This window comes from Ammodytes marinus (genome assembly GCF_949987685.1).
Source record: "Ammodytes marinus genome assembly, chromosome: 11".
NCBI classification, from domain to species: domain Eukaryota; kingdom Metazoa; phylum Chordata; class Actinopteri; order Uranoscopiformes; family Ammodytidae; genus Ammodytes; species Ammodytes marinus.
This window is the reverse complement of record NC_137215.1, coordinates 17,197,879-17,221,485: the sequence shown is the minus strand read 5'-3', so window position 1 is coordinate 17,221,485 and position 23,607 is coordinate 17,197,879. Positions and strand designations below refer to the sequence as shown.

The window sequence follows — 23,607 nt, the reverse complement described above, 5'->3', positions numbered from 1 at the left end:
TTTAGTGATTCAAACTGCATGTAAGCCGAGTTTGTCTTTTAACACGACTGGTGAGACGTCTGTTTGGATTATTCCGTAAAGTTTATGTTTCCTTGGCGTAGTAATTCATCTTGATTTGAGCTGTTTTGCCATGGGAGTGTTTGGAAGCACTTTGATTTATTTTCAGCTTTTCAGCAGTTTTGTCTGCTACTGTCGCGGCAGTAAATTGGACTTCTGTTGCACAGTACGGATGAGATGTGGAGCTGCATGCATCTTGTGTTTTCATCGTCATCATTCCGTATTTTAATCACAACTTTTATTTCAATTCATATATATATATTTAAATCAGAATGTCACATCATGTTAACACTTTATTTTACAAATCTGTATTTCCTGATTCATTTATCTACATGTCTCATACAAATAGAGGGTTCAATTGCTACATTTTTCATTTAATTATTTATTGCTATTTCCTAGTTTAATTTACTTTACAACCTTCAGTTGCCTAAATGAAATGATGTGAAATGTATATGAAGTTTTTAATAATAAATGAATCATGAATGAATATTAGCTTGGCTTCAAATGGAGCCTTTCATTCAAGGAAATATTACCTATGAATATTTCCAAGTTACTTTAGTTATTTCTGGTAAATCATAAATAATTACAGGTGTGTAAAATAAAGTGTTAACTCCCATCATCATCAACACAGAAAAAAAAAAAATCACTTTCATCATGTAAAAAGGCTCATTTGGAGTGTCATTCTTTAGCTAAAGGAAGGACCAACATGGAGTTGCGAGAGAAGTTCATCCTCCCAGAAGGCACCACTCAGGTGATGGCCAGCTTCCGTTACCGAGGCCGGAGATCTCGGCCTACGTCCAGAGGAGCTTCGCCCAACAGATCCACCTCCAGTCAGAGCTGCTGTCCCGTCCCATCGCACGCACCAGCCACCAGCACACCAAAGGTCAGCTGCTCCATTCGCCTGTTAACAGTTGTATAGTCCTCCTTCATACCATACATTGATCATTCCCCTCCATGCCTTTTATCGCATTTACCCGCATTTCTCTTTTTATTTTTTACATCATTTGATCACTTTCTTGTTTTCATGTTCATTTATTTTAGTTTTTTACATCTAGTGGTTTATTTTCCGTAGTTTTTTTTATTTGTGAACCCATATCTGTGTTTTTTGATTTGCCATTGTTCCCCAGACTTCCCAACACATTACCCGCAATTATGATAAGCCCTGGCTTACAAACAGCAAACCTTCCACTCCTCTTAAATCATCAGACTCCTTTGGGAGCCAAGGTTCATCCTCAGAGGTATAGTCATATACAGCACATGCTGTGCAAACGCTTCAGATTTATGGACCCAACTGAAATCTACTGCATGTTTATCCAAACAGAGACAATCAGTAAGCCTACATTACGTACTCCTATAAGTGATTTTTTATATTTCATATTAAGATGATTTTCCAAGTCTATTATCCAATTAAATGAGATGACCGATCTGGAGTATATTGGACATACAAAATGTTTATTTTTGTGTCACAGATTTCAGTTGGGTCTATGAGCTTTAACATCTTTGATTACTAATTGGCTGAATATTTCATTCTTGCCTGACAACAAATGTCTGTCTCATTTTAATGTCAATATCAGAAGAACAACCTTATATGTTAGATTTGCGTATGATTGTTTAATGACCTTTTAACAACAACAGGTTTAACATTTAAGTACTAACTGCTTCAAAGAGAGTTGTTGCAAAATTAAGGATTTTTGAGAGTTAAAAAAAAAATTTAATTTAACACTAACTTTACAATATTTGTAGGGCTTTCTGTTGCAGCTTGTTATGTACTCCAGATGCTAAGGACAGTTGTTTATTTTGATTTCAAATGAAAGTAAAATGCTGTCTTTCACAGGGTACACCGGTTCAAGGCAGCAAATTACGTCTTCCTGGGTACTTGTCAGGTAAAGGATTTCAGTCCGGTGAAGAGGGAACCTTGATCAGCGCTGCTGTACTGAAAGCTCGTACACAGACATTAGGTGGTGAGTACAGAGCCACTTCAGCCACTCTTCCCTTTATATTTGGAAGAAAATGTGTTTCTCTTTGTTGACCTGCATCTTCATAAAATTGTGCGAAACAAAGACAATAACAGTAATGAAGTGCTTGGAACAAACTTGCTTATCTCAAGAAAACAAAGGTGTTTGAAGCCATTAGTTGAGTTAAAATGGAATTCCTGTACTTCTTGGATTCTGAGCTGGTCTTTGTAGCTTTAATCTACTGAAAACCATTGCAAAACAAGGAAAAACAGTATTGGATAAAACCCAACAAATTCAATCATAGTGAACGCAAATCAATTTATTTGCCTAGTTAGCTATTTAGGATGGTATCAGCCTTAAACAGCCAGCATTACTTTAACAGTTAGCTTGTTACCATTAAACTGGTTGGAAAAAATGTTATATCTCAAAGTCATCACAAAATAGCTATATGATATTGAGTGTGAATCATCTAAAAGGGGGTGAACAAAAAGACACTTGTCAATGTTTATTTATCAATGTTTGTTTGGATGTACCAACGTCAGTTAAACAGCAACCGATATGGAGCTGTGATGTATTTACTCTTTTTTTTAACTCTGATTCATAGTAGTACGATAAAAATGGTCCTTGTTTCATCTTTGTAGAGTCGAGAAAGAATTCCAGCCGACCTGGAAGTAAAGCCGGAAGCAGAGGGAGCAGTCGCAGAGGAAGTGACGCCTCTGACTTTGACATCTCAGACATCGTGTCTGTGTGCTCAGACGTGTCCGAGACAGTCGGTGACTCAGCCCGAGCGACGCCACGCTCTGGGTCGCGTCAACAAGGAGGAAAACCCTCCAAGATCCCCACACCTCACAGAAGAACCCCTCCCACAAGCAAACTGGCCAAGGGATCCAAGCGATAGTCCGTGGCCTTCAAAACAAACAACCCAGGAGCTAGTTGCACCCTAAACACGGATACGGACACTGGAGATATCTAACTTAAAGAACTGCAAATGTGTTGAGTGTTATTTAAAATTGTTGCGAAGATGTAAAATATTCTGTTGATAGGCAATATGGTTTAATATTATGTGAGAATGGAATGTCAATGGCCTTGTGTATTTGTTTTTAATGTATTTTATTTTTGTGAAAAATGTCAAATTGTTTTTATTGTATTTTATTTTATTGATGCAAAACCTTTGAAGGTTTGACGAACACTAGAAAAACCTGGGAATGACTAAGTTGTACGTTTAACTAATATTTCTGAACACACTAATGAAGGGCAACACGCAGGATAGCGCGCTGAGTGTTACTGAATGTACTGTAATTTATGTTTGCTGATGTTTGGAGTAGATGGTGCATTATGGTACCATTTGAGGCACTGCAATTATCTATTTAAGTGCTTTGATATACTGCCGACATGCATTTAAAGGGCAATGCAATATACTACAATAAACCCCCAGTAAGCACTGCAGAAACCTTTGAAAAACACTATTTAAGGCAAGTAGCAGAATCCTTGTAATCATGACGCTTTTCAGTCCTGTTTGTTTGTGAGCAGCTGCAGTCCCTGTCTTGTTTGACCACGTCACAGCGGTGTGTGCATTGACCTTTAAGAGGTGCCACTCCATGTAGACATTCTCCTGTGCATCGATGTCAATGTATGGTTAATTTCGGTAGAGCTGAAATTGTTACTGTCACATTACTTTGTAATAAACCTGCTTGCAGAAAATCACCAGAGGCTGGTGTGGACCACAGAATCGTCTCTGCTTTGCTTGTTTAAGCTCCTTTGATTAGCCATGCTAGCAACTAGCATCTCTTGGAACAGCAATTGTAGTCTGTCTGCTGGTAAGTTGATCCACTTTGGTTAAGTCTGAAGTGTCTTGATACTATTGGATGGATTGCAATGACATTTTTAAAGACAGACATGTTTCCCAATCCTACTTCCTTTGGTGATCCCCTGACATTTCCTCTCCCCATGATGAGGATGACATTTATTGTCAACAACAACCTTTGGATGGGGCTGCCACTTTTCATTTTGTCCTGATATTCATGGTCCCATGAGAATGAATTATACTGGCTTTCATCCAACTTTGCCTCAAGCGCCAGCATCAGGTCAAAATGCTGTTAAATATCTCAAACATCTCAATACTTCTTCTACTACTGAAGTCTTTAAAGCTTACTGATCCCTTAATCGTTTAATAAAGCATCATCAGCAGGTCCAAATTGTAATTACCTTCAGTAGCCTACTGGTTAATGACCAAGCAAGTTAAACATGTATCATCCCTCTGAGCCTAAGCTGAACTTTGTGCAGTGCTAACAAGCAAATGTTAGCATGCTGTCTATTTGTGAACATGTGCTTAACATCATGCTGACGTTAGCATTTAGCTTGGTAAAGCCTCACAGAGCTGCCTATTTTGTAATTTCATCCCTCTCTCTCTCTGTGTGTGTCTCTGTCTTTCATGCAAGCTGAACCAAATTATTTAAATGGGCTCTAAAGACCACAGTGGTGCGTCACACCACAAGAAAGTGGAAAGCAATTAGGCCTACTGGGTAATTGAAAATTTGGATCAATAGATTATATCTTGTTACTCAGCAGTCTTTTCCCACTTTTTCCCTTAAGCATGTTGGCTGCATTGAGGTGGTTTAGGTTGAAGATGAGGGCTCCTCTGGCTGGAATGTTTGCAGAGCGTCTTGTGTGTAGCTGTGACATACTGCATCTTTCTCCCAGTAAGACTCTGACGATGATAAAACACTGTCTTGAATGAATGTACACTAAAACCTGTGTAACGGATTTCAAAGCAATTATAAGTCTCAACAGAAACGTTCTTATGCACCAGTGGATGCAAATAAGACATATAGGCCTAGGTTAATTTAAGTTCTGCACAGTAACCTAAACCTTCTCTGAGATCTTCATTGAACAGCACTTTGCCAAAGTATTGGCTTATTCTTCAACGTTACTGTATTTTTTTCCCCTTTTGTACCTACATAAAGGCCCCCTCATATGTTCACCTACATTTCCTCATTGTGACGACTCAGTTTACCGCACCGTGTTACCTTGGAGTGAGTGAAGGTGTAACTGGCCTATGAGAAGAGTCAGATCCCCTGGGGACCAACGGTGGAGTGGAGCTCAGGGGTCAGGCTGCTTTGAGACCGACATCATCTAGTTTGAACGGTCCTCCTGTTCAGCTCAAACACTGACCCAGGCATGGCTCTTTAGAGTGGGATATATCCTCGCATCACACACTGGAAAAAGGTCCATCTGCAGGAGCCGTGGGAAATTGATCTTTCAGGAATATGTGAGTTATAATAAGAATCTGTGTTATTTTTCCTTAATATTTCTAAAATACATTTACTGAAGGCAATGGTAATGATATAAGTTGGATTTGTCATTGATGATGCCTCTGAGGACAATGTGGTTTCATCAGCTGTGTATGACATCGAGTGATTTGTGTCGTTTTTTCCTAATTTAGTAAAACTTGAGAATGTTTGCATGCAAATAATTATTTTCTAGGAGGAAAATGTTCTCATACAGTATAATATGATTGTATAGCCTTAGTAGTCATATTGCATCTAATATACAAACATATTAGATATTGAAAAGGAACATTTCACCAGTTTTGTTCTGGTATTCCAGTAGATTGTGCAATAAAATGTAGCATTGACATTTTTTTTTCTTGATTCTTTTAAAGTGCATACACAACATTATGCATACTTAAGTATAGTTTTGGAACAATTCTGAGGGACTGGCGTCTACTTAAGAGCCTACTGTGCACTCAAATGCCATTTAATCTGATTTATTGAAAATACTAATTTATTTAACTGCTATAATACAGGCACTCATAGCTCCTGACTGGAAAGAAATTGAAAATGCCGGCCTACAAAGATATGCAGGTGTTTGCAGCACTCTTTGCCATCTTGGGACTGATCCAATGTCAAAAGTTGCCAAGTAAGATTTATTTTTTTCATACCTAATTGATGACTACCACATATTTCCACTGCATAAAAATATCACCCACCCGCTGGTTCTGTGGGACTGGCTGCTGCTGTTTTGCCAGTGCTCTCGTTAAACAGATTTTTAATCTCAGCGAGGTCTTTTCTGATTGATTAAACTCATTATAAAACACATTTGACAAAAATCCATATATCATATTAAGTATCTGCTGTTGAATACTGTACTACTTCACTATGTCCAGCAGATGTCGTTGTTTAACAGTTCATTGTCCATTGTTTGCCTTCACAAAAGTCGATCCAGTATTGCAGTATTTTATGCCCTAAGAGCCCATGTGGACACTAAGAGGTCAAAGAGGTAATCCTGCAAGTTAAGATGTGTGTTTGAAACTTTGCAAGTGATCGTCCTTATTACCTTTATAAAGTATTTACTAACGTTGTCCTGCCCTTAGCAGAAATAGCATGATCAGTTTTGTTAACATGCCATACCAGTAGGTATCTGGGGTTTCATATTGTAGAGTAGTTGTGTTGAATTATTATTTTCAACTCCATTTCCAATACAATTTGTAATCAGAACATTGTACCAGCTTTCATCCAAGGGTTTGAACACTACAATAAAACAAACCAGCCTCCAGTGGCATGCACAAGAGGTAGAGGTGAAAAATTAAAAAAGGGTACCCCGTCTGTGTAAACAAACAGGAGGCTCATGCATGGTAACATCCCTCAGATATTGGGGTGAATATTATATATATAGTTTAGGATAAATGAGGTGACACACACACACACACACACACTCAAATGTCCCTATAATGTGACCTTAGGGGCCAAAAAAGAGCATGAAAGGGCAGTGAGTGACTCGTGTGTTATATGGTGTCATCAGAGTGGCACCTGAGCTGCTCAATGCCCCTTGTTTGACCCTAGGGCAAGTGTAGATGTTCCCACCCTCGGACACCCTCTGTGCACGCCACTGACAGCCACGCTGACCTCATTCAGACTGTAGCACAAAGCGTCCAGTGTTTAGAATTCAGTAGCCAAATCCACCAAAGAACAAAAATAAATAACCTCTTCATGTTAATGTGTTTAAGGAATTACCTTGAATTGTACCTGTGGAAAGATGCGACCATTTTAAAAAAAAAGTGATATCAGTGCTGACCTAGGATTTAAAAGCAGTCCAGCAACTTTGATGCCGAAATTGGCGTGACGACAAACTAAGCCTAGTGTTTGTGCTTTGAGGTTTCGATCTGCTGAAGGAGTTTCGTGTGTCTGAGTCGAGAGGAGTGAGGAGAGTGGACGGCTCTCAACCTGAGGCAGTGGCCTACCGTGTCAACCCCGCTATCCATCTACGGCAGACCATGAGGTACAATGCTAGACTTACTGAACTCAGCTTGTTTCAATGAAGCATTAAAATGATTAACAAGTAGCTTAACTCTTAACTATTCTCAACTTGATGCAGCGATATATTTGTGTACGCCAGGGTGTGTCAGTTCACCGTAACATCACTGTTGGTGTGGTTACAGGTGAAGCAAAGTATTCATGTATTCTTTAAAAGGTAACTTAATTCCAGGCTGAGAAACAATTTTCCACCTGTTACCCCACCCAACAAAGATGGTACAGTGTCCCGGAGTACATCACTACAGCAAAGCCAGAAGTCAAATCACTTGAGGTCTGCAAAAACAAGATTTTCAAATTACTCTCTGTTTTCATTTTTGATTGAACAGCACGTCAACATGCAAAACGTCAATTTACTTCATTAGTCACATGACTGAAAAATAATATAATTTACACTTAAATGGTGAGAACAAATGTAATGAAGTTGTATTCAGAAGAGGCCTATTGAGTACCGACATACTATTGTGATTGAGCTTAACATTTGAGTTCTAATATGCTATAAAGATGATGAGCATGGTAACTCTTATGCCAGCTAAATGTCAACAAACTGTATACACACTGTGTTGTTGTTGTGAACATATTTCAAAGCTGATGTTAGCAAAAATAGCTCAAATCACCGCTGTATATCACCAAGCTGCTGGCATGGCTGTAGACTCTTTGTCTTGTTTTTCTATGAACTCTCATAACCCTTATTCCAGTGAATGCTGCAGTGCTTTGCCTTTGGAGTTAAGTAAAAATGTGATCTGTTCAAATTGAAGAAAAACTAAAAAAAATGGCTGTCTGCTAAGGATTTGACCATCAAAAAGGAGTTAGTTACAAATTCATGTGCTTATGTCATATGCTTACCTTTTAAATCTAGAAGTTCTGTTTCTACTTATTTACATTCTTGTGAAATGAAACCCTCATGTTCCTACGAAAGCCCTTAATTGTTATTTGGTGAAGAAAAGTTGCGTCTCTTTAATGCCATCCAGCTCTCTAAATCTCCCTCTCCCCGCGCCGCAGTGACGTGTATCCAGATGGACTTCCCTCCGATTACTCTGTCATCGCAACGTTCAAGGTGAACAAGGACACTGCCAAGCAATCCTGGGACCTGTGGCAGGTCAGTGACCCCAAGGGACGGGAGCAGGTCGGCCTGCGTTTCCAGGGCGACACGCACTCTCTGGACTTCTTCTACACCGGCCCCCACGGGAGCAGCCAGATGCTGAGGACCTTTCATGGTGTGGAAAAGATGTTCGACGGAGAGTGGCACAAGTTAGCGCTGAGTGTGAAAGGCAGCCAGGTGAAGCTGCTCATAGACTGTGAAGAGGTCAGTGTGGAGTCCATCGATGAGCCCAGGCCAGTCATCCACCGAGGGTACAACTCCATCGTCAAGCGGGCCGCCAGAGATCGCTCCGTGTCTGTATGTCCACAGCCTGTATTTCTATGTACGAATAAGAATAAGGTTATCTTCCTTTCATTCTGGATATAACCTCAATGTCTCAATACTATCTCCTGTCTCTCTCCAGGTGGACCTCCAGCAGATGGATGTGTCATGTGACCCCGAGCAGGCTTACTCAGAGGGCTGCTGTGAGCTCTCCAATGTGGTGAGTCAGCTTCCATTCAGCATTCTCTCCCTCCCTTTGTAAGAGAAGTGTGTGGGATTTTTTTTTAAAACGCGGTCTCACCTTTCTGTCCATGACAGTGTGGAGGCTATGCCGAGATTGGACTTACAGCCGGAAGAGCGTCTTGCAAATGTATGAATGGACAACCTGGCATTCAGGGACGTCCAGGGCCAAAGGTAAAAGTACCTGTGCGGTGAAAATGGGCCAAACATACTGATAAGACAAGTTGAATCTTTGTTGACATTTGTTTTTGTTATTCTTCTGCAGGGTCACAGAGGTCTCCCAGGACAAGACGGAGATTTAGGAAGACAAGGAAACTGGGTAAATAAATGTCTGTTTGTCATAACAATATTGAACATGGATTATTACATGTTCTGGAGTTCACATGGTGTATTCTTAGTTAGTGGCATCCCCTCCCTCTTGCTGCACAATAAAGAGTTAAACTGAATTTTGGGTGAGTGACATTGAAAAAGTGAGACAGCAGCGAAGCTGTGGAAAATGGCAATGGAAGTACAACTGAGACAGGACAGGATGGAAACAGATCTGGAAGCAGAAGCGCATAGTGATAGTAAACACAGGGGCTCGTTTAAAACTTAGAAAACTTGTGTCCGCTTTGTAAAGGTTGAGGAGGAAGCCAAGATCAACACGAACCAATGCGGATGTGACCGTAAAATTTGTTTTTGTTGTTCTGAAAAAGCCATGCACAACACAGGCCCCGCTGGTTCAGAATACAGGATTTAACTAAAACTGGCAAATGATCACAGGATTTATAATGGTTTTGCTTTTCCATTTGGAAAATACCAAGCCACATCCCACACACACAGGAAAACCAGACAGTTGAGCACTAACCATACCCTCCAAGCATATGAGTGGCATTAGTCTGCTATTGTGTGAAATCATTCAGGGATTTTTTTTTCTATTCCTTTTGTTGTTGTTTTTTTGTGGATAAGTGCTAACGAATTGATCAAATGAAGACCAAACTGCGAACCAGTTTAAAATGTAATTATAGGGAACATTTTGTTTGGCTGCGGGAGACAGGTAAACATCCATCAGTAAATGAAGATACACACTCACATTTCTATCCTTCAGGGAGCCGTAGATGTGATGATTTCCACTTTAAATTTATGATGTGTTAATCTCTTCTATTCTCAGTAGTCACTGTTAGGTTGAGAGAAGATCTAAGAGTCTTTTAACAGCAGGCCGGGCGAACATGTGTTTAAAGAAGGAGGATTTTATACGTATGCGATGGTTTGGCATTAAACATCTCCTGTGCACTCAAGGAAATCCCCCATGTTGCCTGAGCAAACACATGTAGACCCACGTACATTCAGAGCACATTTCCAGGGCTTTACATGCTACACATTGATGCCCTGAGTTGCAGCTGTAGCTCATCTGGTAGTAAACATCTGTCCTGTGTAACTCGTTATAGTTTTGACATGCTGCCAGCTTGTGAATCATGGCGCCCTAACATGTTTATCTCCTCCCCTGCTGGCATCCGAGGAGGGCATTTCCTGGCACGGTTATAGGAACTGCCCCCTCTCAGGTGGTGGGTGGTCCTTTGCTGGTCCGAGCTATACCAACACTGTAAAGTTCACGGTCGTGCCTCTCGCCGTAATGTCGGCCATCTTTGAGGTTAACCCCCGCTCAGTCGTCCCCCTGCTTTAAAACAGTGTTAGGTGTGATGGCCAAACAAACTGACAACACAGAGGCATCCTGGCCTTGATCAATCTGTTTGTTGATTCAGTGAAAGACAGCCAACTGGAAAACACTTTTCCTTCTACTACTAAGGAAGTCAGCATCTGTGCAAACAATACTGGTCCATTTAGTTGTATTCATGACTGAGTTTTCCTAAATCCTGCTGAATATACTTGTGTATGTTTTCCTCTCATGTGTTAAATGCCACATTTAGACCATGTTCACAATTTTATTTTTGGCATTGTTGATGCTTTTTTAAGACTGGAGAGTGATAGTTAGGAAACAGGAAACAGTAGGCGAAAATCATAAATAGTATAATAAAAGACATGCAGCTAAGGGCCATGGGATTCCAAACCAAGCCACTGCAACAAGAACTTGGCCTTATGGTATGCACTCTACCGGCTGAGCTAGAGGTGCCCCCCATGTTCACATTTTAATCTTAACTCACTCATCATCATCATTACTCATCTTCATCAGCTTATCCGGGGTCGGGTCTCTGGGGCAACAGCTCCAGCAGGGGACCTCAACTTCTTTGTCATTGGTCCAATTACCTATAGCTCTGACTGGGGCCTTCTGAGGCGTTCCCAGGCCAGTGTGGAGATATAGCCTAATGAGATTGATGTAAATTTGTCATTTGTAACTTTATCCTACTTTTATCACATGCTTTTTTATATCTTACATTAAAGGAATGGTTTGGGTACATGCTTCCTCTCTAGGTTGATACCATCGTCATCTCTGTATGATAAATATGAATCAGGAGATGGTTAGCTTAGCATAAGGAAATGCCTTTGAAGCATGCGGAAACAATTAACCTAGCGTTGTCCATACTTAACAATAGACCTACTCTAAAGACAGTCTTGCACTACACATAGTTTGTACAGTTTAAACAAACCAGGTTTAATGAGCTTTAGCTGATGGGCTTTTCTTTTTTTTGTATACAGTATTTGTGCTAAATTAGCTGTCCCCTGGATGTAGCATCATATACACAGCAACAGGATATATCTATTTTTAAATTGTGTACTACAGCGACACTACATGTGAAGTGAGTTCCAGCAATGTTGTCACATAGCAAATTGCAATTTTTCTTCAATGTTACACATTGATATTTACATGTAGCATAATGTAGCATAGTGAGCTTTAAAGGTGCTGGTAAGCAGATTTTGTGATTTTTGGACAGAACCAAGCTAGCTTTTTTTCCCTGCTTTCCAGTGTTTATGCTAAGCTAAACTCCCCTGTCCTGATCCAAACGTCCGTACCAACATGAGAGTGTGCCGTGCTCTTGGTAATAAGTCATATAAGTGTAAACATTCCCCTAACAGTTTTTCTGTCTGATCCATCCAAAGTTTAATCTTCCAGAGATCATTAGTGACTTTCTCACAGTGGAAACAGTAGCTCAGGTGTTCCCGTTAAGTTCTCTTTCTGAAACTCATCCATTCTCAAAGAAAATACCTGCAGTGCAACAAGTAACGTGATTAAGTAATGATCTTGTCTTGCAGGGCATCAGGGGAAACACAGGAGACTATGGCAACATTGGCGTGACAGGCCCAAAGGTAAGATTTACCTTCATGTGCTCCATATCAGGGTTACACTTGGCTCGTTCTCAACCATCATTAATGAAACCGCACACACATGTCCTTAGGGTGAAGAAGGGATCAAAGGCGAGAAAGGAATGAGAGGACTCTGGGGCCAAGTGGTAATTATCACGCTGAGCTTTAACTATTTATTTACCAATACGTTTCACAATTCTGTATTAATAAGATGTTGTGTTCACAGGGAGATCGAGGTCCCAAGGGGCTGAAAGGATTAGAAGGGGCAGCTGGCTTCAAGGTAACCTCCTCTGCGGATTTTAATCTGATCTGTTTAATTAGGCAATCAGCAGCCAGCTAATTAAGTTACAGACGTTGTTATTGGGTTCCTGTGGAGTTTGCTGGTAAAGGTCGTATAACTTTATGGATAACACAGAGTCTTTATTGTCGACATTTTGACTGTAATTAAAGGGAGTTCGAGGGCCATCTGGGGGCATCGGAGAGACAGGAAACCAAGGAGAAGTTGTAAGTTAACCTTTCAGACACAGTGGTATGCCCTGTTACATGTCATTATGTAATTACTGTTTTACTAAAATGTTGGCCTCCCTGAAGGGTACCAAAGGCACAAGAGGATATGAGGGGATCCCCGGCTTTCAAGGAGTTAAGGTATTCATCAGCCTCCTTTCTCTGTCCGTTTAAAAACAAAATTCTAGTTGCAGCAATTTAATGATATAATGCTTTTATTTTCAGGGAGGAAAAGGGAAGACCAGTCCTGTAGGGCGCACTGGGCCTAGAGGAAAGCAGGTGGGTTGTTGTGGGGATTCCCTGTTCCATAATCCATAATGAGACACTGTCAATTTTTTTTGTCCGCTACCTTCAAAGTCCTCCCATGTGAGCAAGGAGAGCCAGTAAATCTTTTTTAATGTGGTAAAACACTGGAATAGTGCTAGGTTTTTTGGCCCATGTGCCGTCTCCATAAACAACATTAGTTCATGTGGCTGGATGTTGGATGACATCTGAAGGCCTGAACTATATCAACATAAGCTGGTGAGTCACTGAAAGAAGAGCCTCCGACACAATGATAACTTACTCTATTTCATGTGAAGGTGGACTCTCTAGTTCACGATGTTGTTTGGTGACTGACATTGCGTTGGGTATAATCTGAAGCCTTAACCTTTGTTGCATGGTATGATGATTTGACAGGGTATTGTAGGAGATCCTGGAGAGAGGGGAGCTGCCGGAGCGAAGGGGGGACCTGTATGTATCAAAAGATTTATCATGACAACACAGACATTATGTGTCCCTTTTGTTTGTTTTTATATACATCATAAATTAGTTATTTTTTTGATGGATATGTGTTCTGTCTGAACTTGTGAAAACTAGGGAATCCATGGACCTGTGGGCAGAGCAGGGACCCTCGGGCCAAAGGTGATTAACTGATTACACCAGCAACCAGCGCCTCTCAACCTGAGTGCTCACTTACACTTCTAAAATCATGTTCCTGTTTATAACAAAATGTTGTTTCCCCCAGGGCATTATTGGAGATCCAGGATTACCGGGCAGAGATGGGGATCCAGGAATTGAGGTATTATATTCCCCTCACAATTATATCTTCATGACGATTTGTAATTTCAGTAAACTTGCATTGTGATAAGTGTCATGTTTTCCTGGCAGGCGTACCAAGGACCACAAGGTTTAGGTGGGAAACTCGGACGAAATGGTTTGAAGGTAATTCGCTGATTTTGTTTGGTTTTGTAAATTCATGTGCAATCGGGTTGCATTTTGATTCATTTGTTCTGGTTTGCGTCTTTTTCAGGGAGAGAAAGGCGCCTTTGGGCCACCGGGAGAAATGGGTCTCCAAGGCCGAACTGTAAGTCACTTTTTCAGTCACTGAAGACATACATATAATACATTTTGTACGTAAAGTAGTATGCCATCCTAAAGAAAAACGACAAAGAATAAAGCAGTCCCTTAGGTCGGTTTAATAAATGTTTTATTCTCGAGGGCCCAAGAGGTTACAAGGGTTCTGCAGGGAAGCCAGGAAGACCTGGATTTATCGGCCCACCAGGACCTACTGTAAGTACTCCAGCTGAATTTTCTAAACTCTTTCAAACAGTAGTTCATTTTCTTTAACGCATTAAACCATTTCATCTCTTCACAGGGACACGTGGGTGTGCCCGGAAAACCAGGTCCCAGGGTAATACATCCTCATCCATTACCCATTGAATACAGAAAATGACTATTAAATGCCACAATTGGCTATTCACAAACTATGTACTGGTTCATGAGCTGGATGTAATCATACAATTCAGGATCTGTAGATGTTCTCTTTTATCAAACTTGTTACATTTTAGGTAACAGTTAAATGTAAATAAAGGTACTATGCAACCTACAAACCGAAATCCTTAAACCTCTGCACAGCATATAGTCGGATCTGAAATTCTAAAATATGTATGTATTATTTGCAAGCTTCTTAACACTGTTTGTTTTTGAATTGCCTTGTGCAGGGTGACACTGGAATCCAGGGAATCCAAGGTGTTAAAGGCGGACAGGTACTGAATTAAATATTTACATCTGTATTTAAAACTTCCCTTCTCGTCATTACAACCTATTCATGTTTAAAAAACGAAATAATAATTTGCTCAATTATTTTACAGGGGGAAACTAGAGTTAAGGGCCCAAAGGGAAAGGTGAGATGTGATTCTCCAATAAAGTAATGTTTTTCATTAACAGATGGTATCACTAACAATGATAATCCTAACACAGATCATTTGATCTGCCAATCAAATGGGTACCCCCTATTTACTTCACTGAAAGAAGAGGATTGGCATTGGGAACTCTTTTAAAATCCTTCAAAGACTTTGATTTAAAGCTATAGTGCATACATTTTTCATATAATTAATGCTCTGTTACATTCAAGCCATTGCCAAAAGAGTTGACACAAAGTTGATCAAGCCTATCAGCTCCACAAAACTACCTCCGTATTTCTCAGTATGGCAGCATTTACAAACCGGTGTCGCCCCCCAACACTGGCAAAGGATAGACACGCCGACAGAGTTGTCATTATTCAGAATTCCTCATGGGGGTGACAGTATTTACGCACTATAGCTCTAAACACAAGATTCATTTTCTTGTAGTTAGGTTGGTTATGTTTCCTAATACTATAACATTCCTACTTGACTATCAGCTTTTTATTGGTTAGAAAATGTTTTTCGCAAAGCGATGAGAATAATTAAATCTACTATAAATCCATTTAACACAATTCAAAATAATTTTGAGAGCGGTTACACCCATGACTGTAGTAAAGCTAATATTGCACAATTCCAAGGAGTTCTGCCTACATGGGAACTTTTTCAAATCTACTTGTATGTTGCCTGTGTACTGATATTTACTTTTACCCCTGAGATTTTGCTGTTACCTGCAAGTAACATAGCTCCATAACTCTGTTTTATTATTACTATTTTTATGACATAAGTATTTCTTTCAAATGGTTTTCCATTATACTCTGTGGCAATGTCCTAAATCCAGCCCTGTTTATGTTGTTAACCTGCTGTGTAGGTTGGAGACAGGGGTCAGCAGGGTCCTCAGGGAGGACGGGGGAAGCGCGGCCCGGCAGGCCCACCTGGGCGCTCAGGTCCTGTCGGAGTCAAGGGGGTTCGAGGTGAAGGTGGACCAGATGGCTTTCAGGGTCCTCAAGGTCCACCGGTAAGTCAAATTCAAGCCTCTCATTCTTCTCTAGCTGATACCACAAACATTGCAGTGCTACAGTACTGAAATAGTACATTATTTAGTCAACACTTTAATCGCCTCACTATAGTGGGTAATTCATATGTTTGTGAACGATACCACAGAGACACCAGTGTAATCAATTACACCAGAAGTTACACTGACTGGCACACACATGTTGTTTGGTCACATTTTTGCTGTGGAGGACACATTTAAACAGTTTCACATTAGCCTGTAGTAAGTAATGACTCACAGCAAGGGTTTCATTTATTGTGGCTATAAAAACCATATTTTGAAGAAATGAGAGGATATATTGTTGGCTTCAGTTGCTCATGGCATTCCTCTCAGAGGCAGCCTTGTTGTCAGCATTCTTTGTCCTGTAATATTCCTATTTACATGTCCCCCACAGTTGGGTCACTTCCAGTGATGTGTGATAATGATTTCTTGCACAGGGCCCAACGCTGGCTGCTCAACACGTGATTGAGGTTTGTAAGAAAGTTGTCCTGGAGCAGATGTCCACATTTGCCAACTCTGTGAAGAGGACTTGTGCTGCAGTCTGTCCTCTGTATGGAGATGTGCCCATGGGCGCCCCTGGTCCCTCTGGACAGAAAGGACCCCCCGGACCTGCTGTGAGTGTTTTATAGTTTGGATGTTCTTTGCTCAAGGTCAGACAGCCTCCGTAGACAATCTCCATGGACTCTCGTAGACCTTTAGCAGAGACACTGCCAGAGCGCAGTATGTTCCCCATACATTGTTAGTTTTTGTCTCCTTGGCTGAGTAAAATGCAGACACATTGCAAGGGTCTGGACTGGACTGGACTAGGAGAGCTGAAGTATTTGGCAGAAAAGCTTGGAATGAAAACATTACGATTTTCCACGTCTCCATGAGGACAAATAAGGAGTCACAGACTAGACACTTGGTCTGTGTTGAATGGTTTTTGGAGAGTATCGCGGCTGTCCTTGGATTGGAAAGCCTTTTCCACATTATTAAACAGTGTAGAACCGATTCATGTTACACAACTTCTTTAATCAAAATCACTCTCAGGCTGATAAATGCTCTCAAAGCCATAACTATATAAAAATATTCCACTATATTAGATTATGGTCGGTAAGCCTCCTGTTGTGGCGTTTAATGCCAAACCAAGAACAGTGATGTACCAATACTGTACAATGTTTTCCAAACAAAGTATTATATGATCGACCACATAAATCTTTTCAGTTTTTCTGCACAGAGTTGGTCAGAGGTGAATGGAACCTTAAACTTGAAACAACTTGAAAAGAGCACCTCAGAAGAACGAAAACATGAGAGGTTATATGGACAACACACAAAAGATTAACGATGTATTTTCCTATTGATGATGATGTTGCCAGGGTGACTCTGGTAATGATGGTGTTGCTGGAGAAGTGGGCCTGCAGGGATTCTACGGAGAAGCCGGAGACCTGGGTCGTCAAGGAGAAACAGGTGTGATAAACAAACCTGACGGATTGTATTTATGAATATGATTAACAACAAAACAGTAAATCACCTGTGCTTGTTTAAGGAAGAACCAGAGGTGGAAAATGAAATCAGATCCCATACTTAAACCTGTTAGATTTTTTTTGGGGGGGGACCACTTAGAAGCAGTATAACAAGCTGTAAACACCTCACTAAAGTATGATAACTTCATAAGGGGATGTGGCATGTTTCTGGCTATGACTGTATATCGAAAGTCACTGTTTGGGTTAAGTTTGTCTGTCTGCTGTTGCTGAGAGCCGAGTGAAGTTAAACTCCTAGTCAGCTTATCTGCTCACTTTAGTCCTGAACCTCACTGTATGAAACTGCTGCTGCTGAATCAAATAATGTACAGCGCTGTAAAACTCGCAGGCTAACATGTACACGCTCGGCTCTAATTTATGGTTAAAGGCCAGAGCATGATGTCACACTCTTGCTACATTCTCATGCCAAGCCAATGAAATCGAAGAATATTTACAAGGTGCTTAAAACATGTATTTAACAATGATGTCAGGAGCACATATGGTCTTTAATGCCTATTCTTCATCATTCTCACCTCTGGGGAAACAGCCTTTTTTGGCTTGTCTACTGTCATTCCCTGCTAATTGACAAATGCTTGTGTGTCTGGCTTGCAGGTGACAGAGGAGAGCAAGGTGATAAAGGAGCCAAGGGTTATGGCCTACCTGGCTACACTGGAGATCAGGGACCAAAGGGTAAATTCATCTTCCCTTACTTAAAGAGGATATATTATACTTTTTGATGTTGGACTCCTATACAGCAGTTAGACATGATTGACCGCACATTAAACTCTGTAAAGTTTCAGGAAACTGTGGCTCTCTTCCTTCCTTTTTCTGCCTTTGCTCAGAATGGTCTGTGTAGCTTCCTCCTCCCCCTGGAATCCCTCCCGTCGAGCCATTGTGCTTGGTCACCTTCCGAAAGATTTCCGCTCCAGCTTTAGCTCAGTGTTTTTTTCTGATTACTGACACAAACTGAACATGAGTAGGACACTGATAAATGTTAACCACCGCTTGAGCGTCTTACTTTTCAATACCGTAGTATTGGCGGAACAGCGCCAATTAGGACAAACTATTTATTTTTCGTACTGTATATCCATGTCTTAGTAAATAAAAGCTTGAAAAAAAAACAGCACCATCGTAAAACAGCTGCCGATCCAGCTTTGTGCCAGGCTATTGTCAGAAAACAGTCCTGTGTGAAATGCTCTGAACAAACATCCGGATCCCTGTGACGTCACTGTGAGCTAGAGTTCAGATAACGAAACAGCACGTTCAGAGTAGTACATAGCCAACCAAAACAGCCTGCAGGGCTCAAATCCAAATGTGTGTACCTCATTATTTGACACTTTGGCATCGTTTAACGTGTCTATACGACACTGTAACAACATTTATAGGTCAGACAAGATGGAAAAGTATAATACATTCCCTTTAATGTTGTTTGATGATTTGGTTGGAGTGAGGCATTAATTGAGCTCCACATCTGGGCCTGTGCATCATTTTACAAGGTACATTCAGCTGAGTCTGCTTCAGATCCCAGGACATGGGAGAGGGGATGTGTTACTATAATGGGAGTGTGTGTTACTTGCCAAAAAAGAAATTATTTTTCTCTGTAAATGCTCTGTCCCTGGAATCTGTGAAAACAGTCTTAGTCAGCTATCTAAGCAGACGGAGAGGCCTGAAGACTAAACAACATTTTTGCTTTTATCACAGGTCAGCGTGGACGTACTGGCAGAGCCTTTAACGGCCAGCCAGGGAAGCAGGGTGAGAGGGGACATGTAGGCCGGCCTGGTCTCAGAGGCCACCCAGGTCTCAGAGGACCTCCAGGTGTTTGTGTCACCTCTGGGTGTGCTCAGCCGGACTCCACAAGTGGGACACCTCAGCCAGCACCACGGCGGTTGAGGAATCGCCCTTAGAGGGGTAAAAAAAAGAGGCTACGTGGACAGTGAATTGAATATTGAGCTTAAAGGGCGGAAAACACGATAGATTGTTTTTGTTAATATATGTTTGGTTGAATAAATTGACATTTTCATGTAAATATGCATCCCTAATGAACTTCTGTGAACAGATTTATCTACAAGGTTACCAGAGACAATAACATGTGATGTGAATTGAAGCAGCATGGTAACAAAATATATTTGTATAAAAAGACCATCTACATTTCATGTTTTTTTTTAAACTGATTTCACAAGTCTGAGTTGTCTATAAACATATGTTCTTTATAATAAAAATACAAAATTATATTGTTGTTATTTACACTATTGTGTTAAAGCCTGATTGAGGTTCATGATTACAGCCATAGCTGTCGAGGGCCAATTAAATTATTAGAGCAAAGGCAGTAAAAGAAAACCTAAGAAAACATTAATATATTTTATGAAATAAAACTCTCAAGAAGAGTGCAGATCAGAGTTTTATTTTATACTTCCTTTATATTGTCTGTTGCAGTTCTGTAAAAAAGTAAAGACTTTTTGTTGCATTTCTGCAAAAATGAATCATATTTGGTTGTTACAATGTACACAGCTTTGGCATCCTCATTCTAGAGAGTACTATTAAAAACCGCGAATGCATCCTGCTTATGGCCTCTATGGTGATTTTGGTGTAGTGCAACATTCTTCTGCAAGACACAAAATGGCTCTTCATATCATCAGAATTGAATACATCCGGTGCAATAAAATATGAAAAGTTTTGAAGAGCTGTGTCAGTAAATGCTTTCATGCCATATACAGTATGCTATTAGCTCGCTCCTGCAAGTACAGAAAGGGTGAATTGTCTTTTTAATATGGGCTATAATTATTTATCGGCCATCTCGGAAGACAATATCACATTCTCCCTAAGTGGAACATTTGGAAATCCTATCTGTAATTTCTTTACAGTTTAAGTGCTTAAATTATAATTTGGACTAAGGTGATTATGCACGGCTTTAGTTGTCAACAGAAAACTTAATGAGCTACACACTATGCTCACTCTCTTTTTAGCCGTTGTTGTAGCAATGAGAACAAACAAGGACACAAGCAGCAATGTCTCCCACATGGTGGCTCGGCAGATACTGTTGTAGCAACACGAGGCCTGATTTGATCCTTGGACTGTTGGGACTTTCCAGCTGAAAAACCTGCTGGTTGAGTGGAACGCTGACTCTAAATTGCTCGGGGGTATGATGTGCCACATCTGTCCATCTGTATTAGCTGTGCGATGGAGCGACGCCCTCTCTAGGGTATTTCCCCTTGCGTTGTGATCAATGTATGTGGGGAAAGACAGATAATGATTGATAGTTTTCCACAGCTCACATCTAAGAGGGAAACACTTCTGGTGGGAGAAACTCACAGGGAGCACCGCGTGTGGTTCTTCTCTTTCCTAGCTCACATTTGTTTCCTCTGAAAAAGCCCATCGACTGTGGCTCATCACCCACCCACAGCATCTGCGACGGCAGTAGTATCATGTGTGCCATGCTGCTCTGGATGCTGTGGCCACCTCTGTCATGGAAAATATTACTAATCCCCGATTATCCTCTGATATTTTCTTTCTGGGCTTCAACCACTTGCTTCAGATATGCTCACCAATTATCTCTGTGGCAAACCATACCAGTGATCATGATAAATACGTTTTAATGCATTTGAGCTGATTAAAACAACCAAGGACGGCTGAGCTTCAAAGTGGTGGCACAGAATCAGAGGATGTTAGAGAGAGAGAGAGAGAGAGAGAGAGAGAGAGAGAGAGAGAGAGAGAGGGTTTATGTTGTCCTCAGGCCGTCATTTAATACGTTTTGTAAGAAACTGCCAGACACCGTAAATGTCAGTTGGTGTTAGTAATAAGCCAAATGTGTTATTGTGTTTTGTACAAGTGAAAGTGAGCGTAAAGCTGATGATGGTAGATCCAACTATAGATTTAATTGACTGTCCTGAAACAACTTTGAAACATTAACTTGTTTGTTTGTTGGCTGAACGAGATGCTGCTGCATGGTGGATGACATACACTTTACATGGTTCATTAGATTCCTCATTATTTGTATGTACAATTGTCTCTCTTGTGGAAACCAATTGCATATTCGTTCTAAGCATTTCATTTTGTTTAGCCTTTTCACAGACTTCAAACTGATTTCACCCTCTTGCACAAATGCGCTATAAGTGTTAAAGATTGTGGGTTAGAGTTTTGTACAATAAAAGTCCTATGATGATCATGTGCAGAGACGAATTGAAGAGCAATGCAAGACATAATGAACAAAGGCCTTCTAAAGCTGTGGGCCATCATGGGAGCAGTTATGATTAACCAAATAGAGAAGACGCTTTTATAAGATTTTAAACTGTCTTTGATCCGTCTCCTCCTACATGACTGCCTGAAGGCAAATTTGTCATGAAAAGGAAGTTATAAAATATACAGTCATTCAAAGCTCTTTAACACAATGTGTCTGTAGGACAGGGGTCAGAGCGTTTGACTTAACTGCGTTCACCTCATAAATGTGAACATTCTCATCTGTTTTAATTCTTTGAATTCCAGGGGAGTTCATGTTTTATACACCATTCACATATAAATGCACATGGAATTAACAAACTAACATGATGCCCTGTGGTTTCCCAACCTAGGGCTTAATACTCCCACATGGGGTGCAAGATAAACTAAAGAAGTGGCTTTGATAGCTTTGGTAGAAACTAGGAACATCTAATTTTTGCTTTACGAAATACAGTTTATATTACAGACTTTGAATTTTTGCTTTTTGATGTAGTTTGACCTCTTGAATAAACAAATGAAACAGTCAAGAAAAAGGGTAAAATTGTTTTCCAACTGAACTGTAAACATCTCACAGACCTGCACCCTGGAGCGGATCTAAAGTAGACACTGTTCTGTACCTAGTCAAAAGTAATACAGGATGGGGAACACTGCTGTAGGGTGCTTCTTGACAGAGTCCAGGAGCAACAGAAAGATAGATGGAAAATGCCACAAATTGGCTTCAGATAATGTTGTGTACACAATAAACATAGCTCATGGCCTTTTTTGGACTTGATTGCACAAGATGTTTATAGCTGTGCTGTTTTACCTTAGTTGCACCACACTTTCATTACTTTGTCAATGCAACTACATTACTAATGCAAACTAATTTATTAAATTAAAATTTTGGAACTAGCTTTCCTTGCTTACAAAACAGTTTAACTCCCTCAATCATATTGTGGCGATTTATTTTATTTACATCAGATTTGCTGAAGTTTTCTTGGGTACAATTCAAAGTATGGCAACTAATACAATGTGTCCTGTTCTTCTGGCATGGGCAATATCCGGCCAAACATATTATGTAATCATGATTATCTCAATGCTAAATGTAATCAATGTGACAATTTCCAGATGTGACCACAGTCCACAGTCGTACTCATCAATGTACAGGCCTCAGAAGAAAACCCAGTTGGCCTCTTGTGGGAAAAACTCAAGAGGCACACAGATTTCCTGCCGCAGGGTTTCCTTCATGTGCACCACCTGTTGGTTACAACCCAGAGACCATGCAGTTTAAAGAGACAGAGGATTAGTCAGCATTGGAAAGTCTGCTCTCACCGGCAGGTTGGCCACTAGCAGCCTCCCAGCACCAGCTCAGTATTTGCCTGTGGGATCCACCAGAGTGTGCTGAGGCTCAGGGTCAAGACCGTCACCAGGAAACCACTGCTGCTCAATGTCAGCATGAGATGACGCCTGATGACATCTTCAGCACATAACCGCATGCCAGTTTCTATTTCACATGGCACTGCTCAGTATTTGATATACTTGACCTTAAACGCATCACGTCAAATCTCGGTATGCAAATGTATTAGCAGTAGTACTAGTAACTCAAAATCACATTTAAGTAAATGCACTTTCACACTTCATGTAAAGAGCAGGAATGACTTTTTTTTCATTTAAATTCAGTGTTGATGAAAGTGGCTGATTTTTTCATCTGATAAAGAATAGGAACTATAGTTATTGATGTAATAAAAAAACTAGTTTTTCTTCATTCATCAACTTTTCAACGACACCATAACCTGTCAGAATGATATTTATTTTTTGCATTCTTGTCTTGACTTTGAAATACCGAGATCACTTGACACAGTTTACTTTTCATTTCAAACTGAAAAAAAACAAAAACAAATTGTGTTGTGCAGTACAGGGCTCTGTACACTATCATTCTTTGTGGAGCCTTCAAGAGAGCCTTGCAAACATTGAGGCTGTTGTCAGTTGATGCAGAGCAGGCTGCCCCCGAGTACAAACATGATAAAACTTGT

At 40.5% G+C, this 23,607-nt stretch overlaps 2 protein-coding genes across 7 annotated transcripts in view; both read left to right on the top strand.

Annotated features, from left to right (window-relative positions):
* dst (dystonin) overlaps window positions 1-3,728 on the top strand; it is a 102,423-nt gene extending 98,695 nt beyond the window's left edge. For 5 of the 6 annotated variants that reach the window (XM_080036486.1, XM_080036484.1, XM_080036483.1 and 2 more), the window contains 4 exons: window positions 747-940; window positions 1,185-1,295; window positions 1,892-2,018; window positions 2,654-3,728. In XM_080036486.1, the coding sequence (XP_079892612.1) occupies window positions 747-940; window positions 1,185-1,295; window positions 1,892-2,018; window positions 2,654-2,910 (689 nt within the window). In that variant the 3' untranslated portion in view covers window positions 2,911-3,728. The remainder of the gene's footprint in view (window positions 1-746; window positions 941-1,184; window positions 1,296-1,891; window positions 2,019-2,653) is intronic. The other variant, XM_080036485.1, reaches the window with a different exon arrangement.
* Window positions 3,729-5,851: 2,123 nt separating this feature from the next.
* LOC307257692 (uncharacterized protein) lies at window positions 5,852-19,337 on the top strand (the record flags this gene model as incomplete). The annotated part of the gene is made up of 26 exons (XM_080036975.1): window positions 5,852-5,930; window positions 7,166-7,289; window positions 8,324-8,720; window positions 8,827-8,904; window positions 9,003-9,098; window positions 9,190-9,243; window positions 12,114-12,167; window positions 12,257-12,310; window positions 12,391-12,444; window positions 12,615-12,668; window positions 12,756-12,809; window positions 12,894-12,947; window positions 13,347-13,400; window positions 13,527-13,571; window positions 13,675-13,728; window positions 13,818-13,871; window positions 13,960-14,013; window positions 14,148-14,219; window positions 14,305-14,340; window positions 14,651-14,695; window positions 14,801-14,833; window positions 15,702-15,848; window positions 16,322-16,498; window positions 17,240-17,330; window positions 17,996-18,073; window positions 19,085-19,337. 26 exons carry the CDS (start codon window positions 5,852-5,854, stop codon window positions 19,285-19,287), a joined length of 2,295 nt encoding a protein of 764 aa, XP_079893101.1. The 3' UTR covers window positions 19,288-19,337.
* Window positions 19,338-23,607: the final 4,270 nt, after the last annotated feature.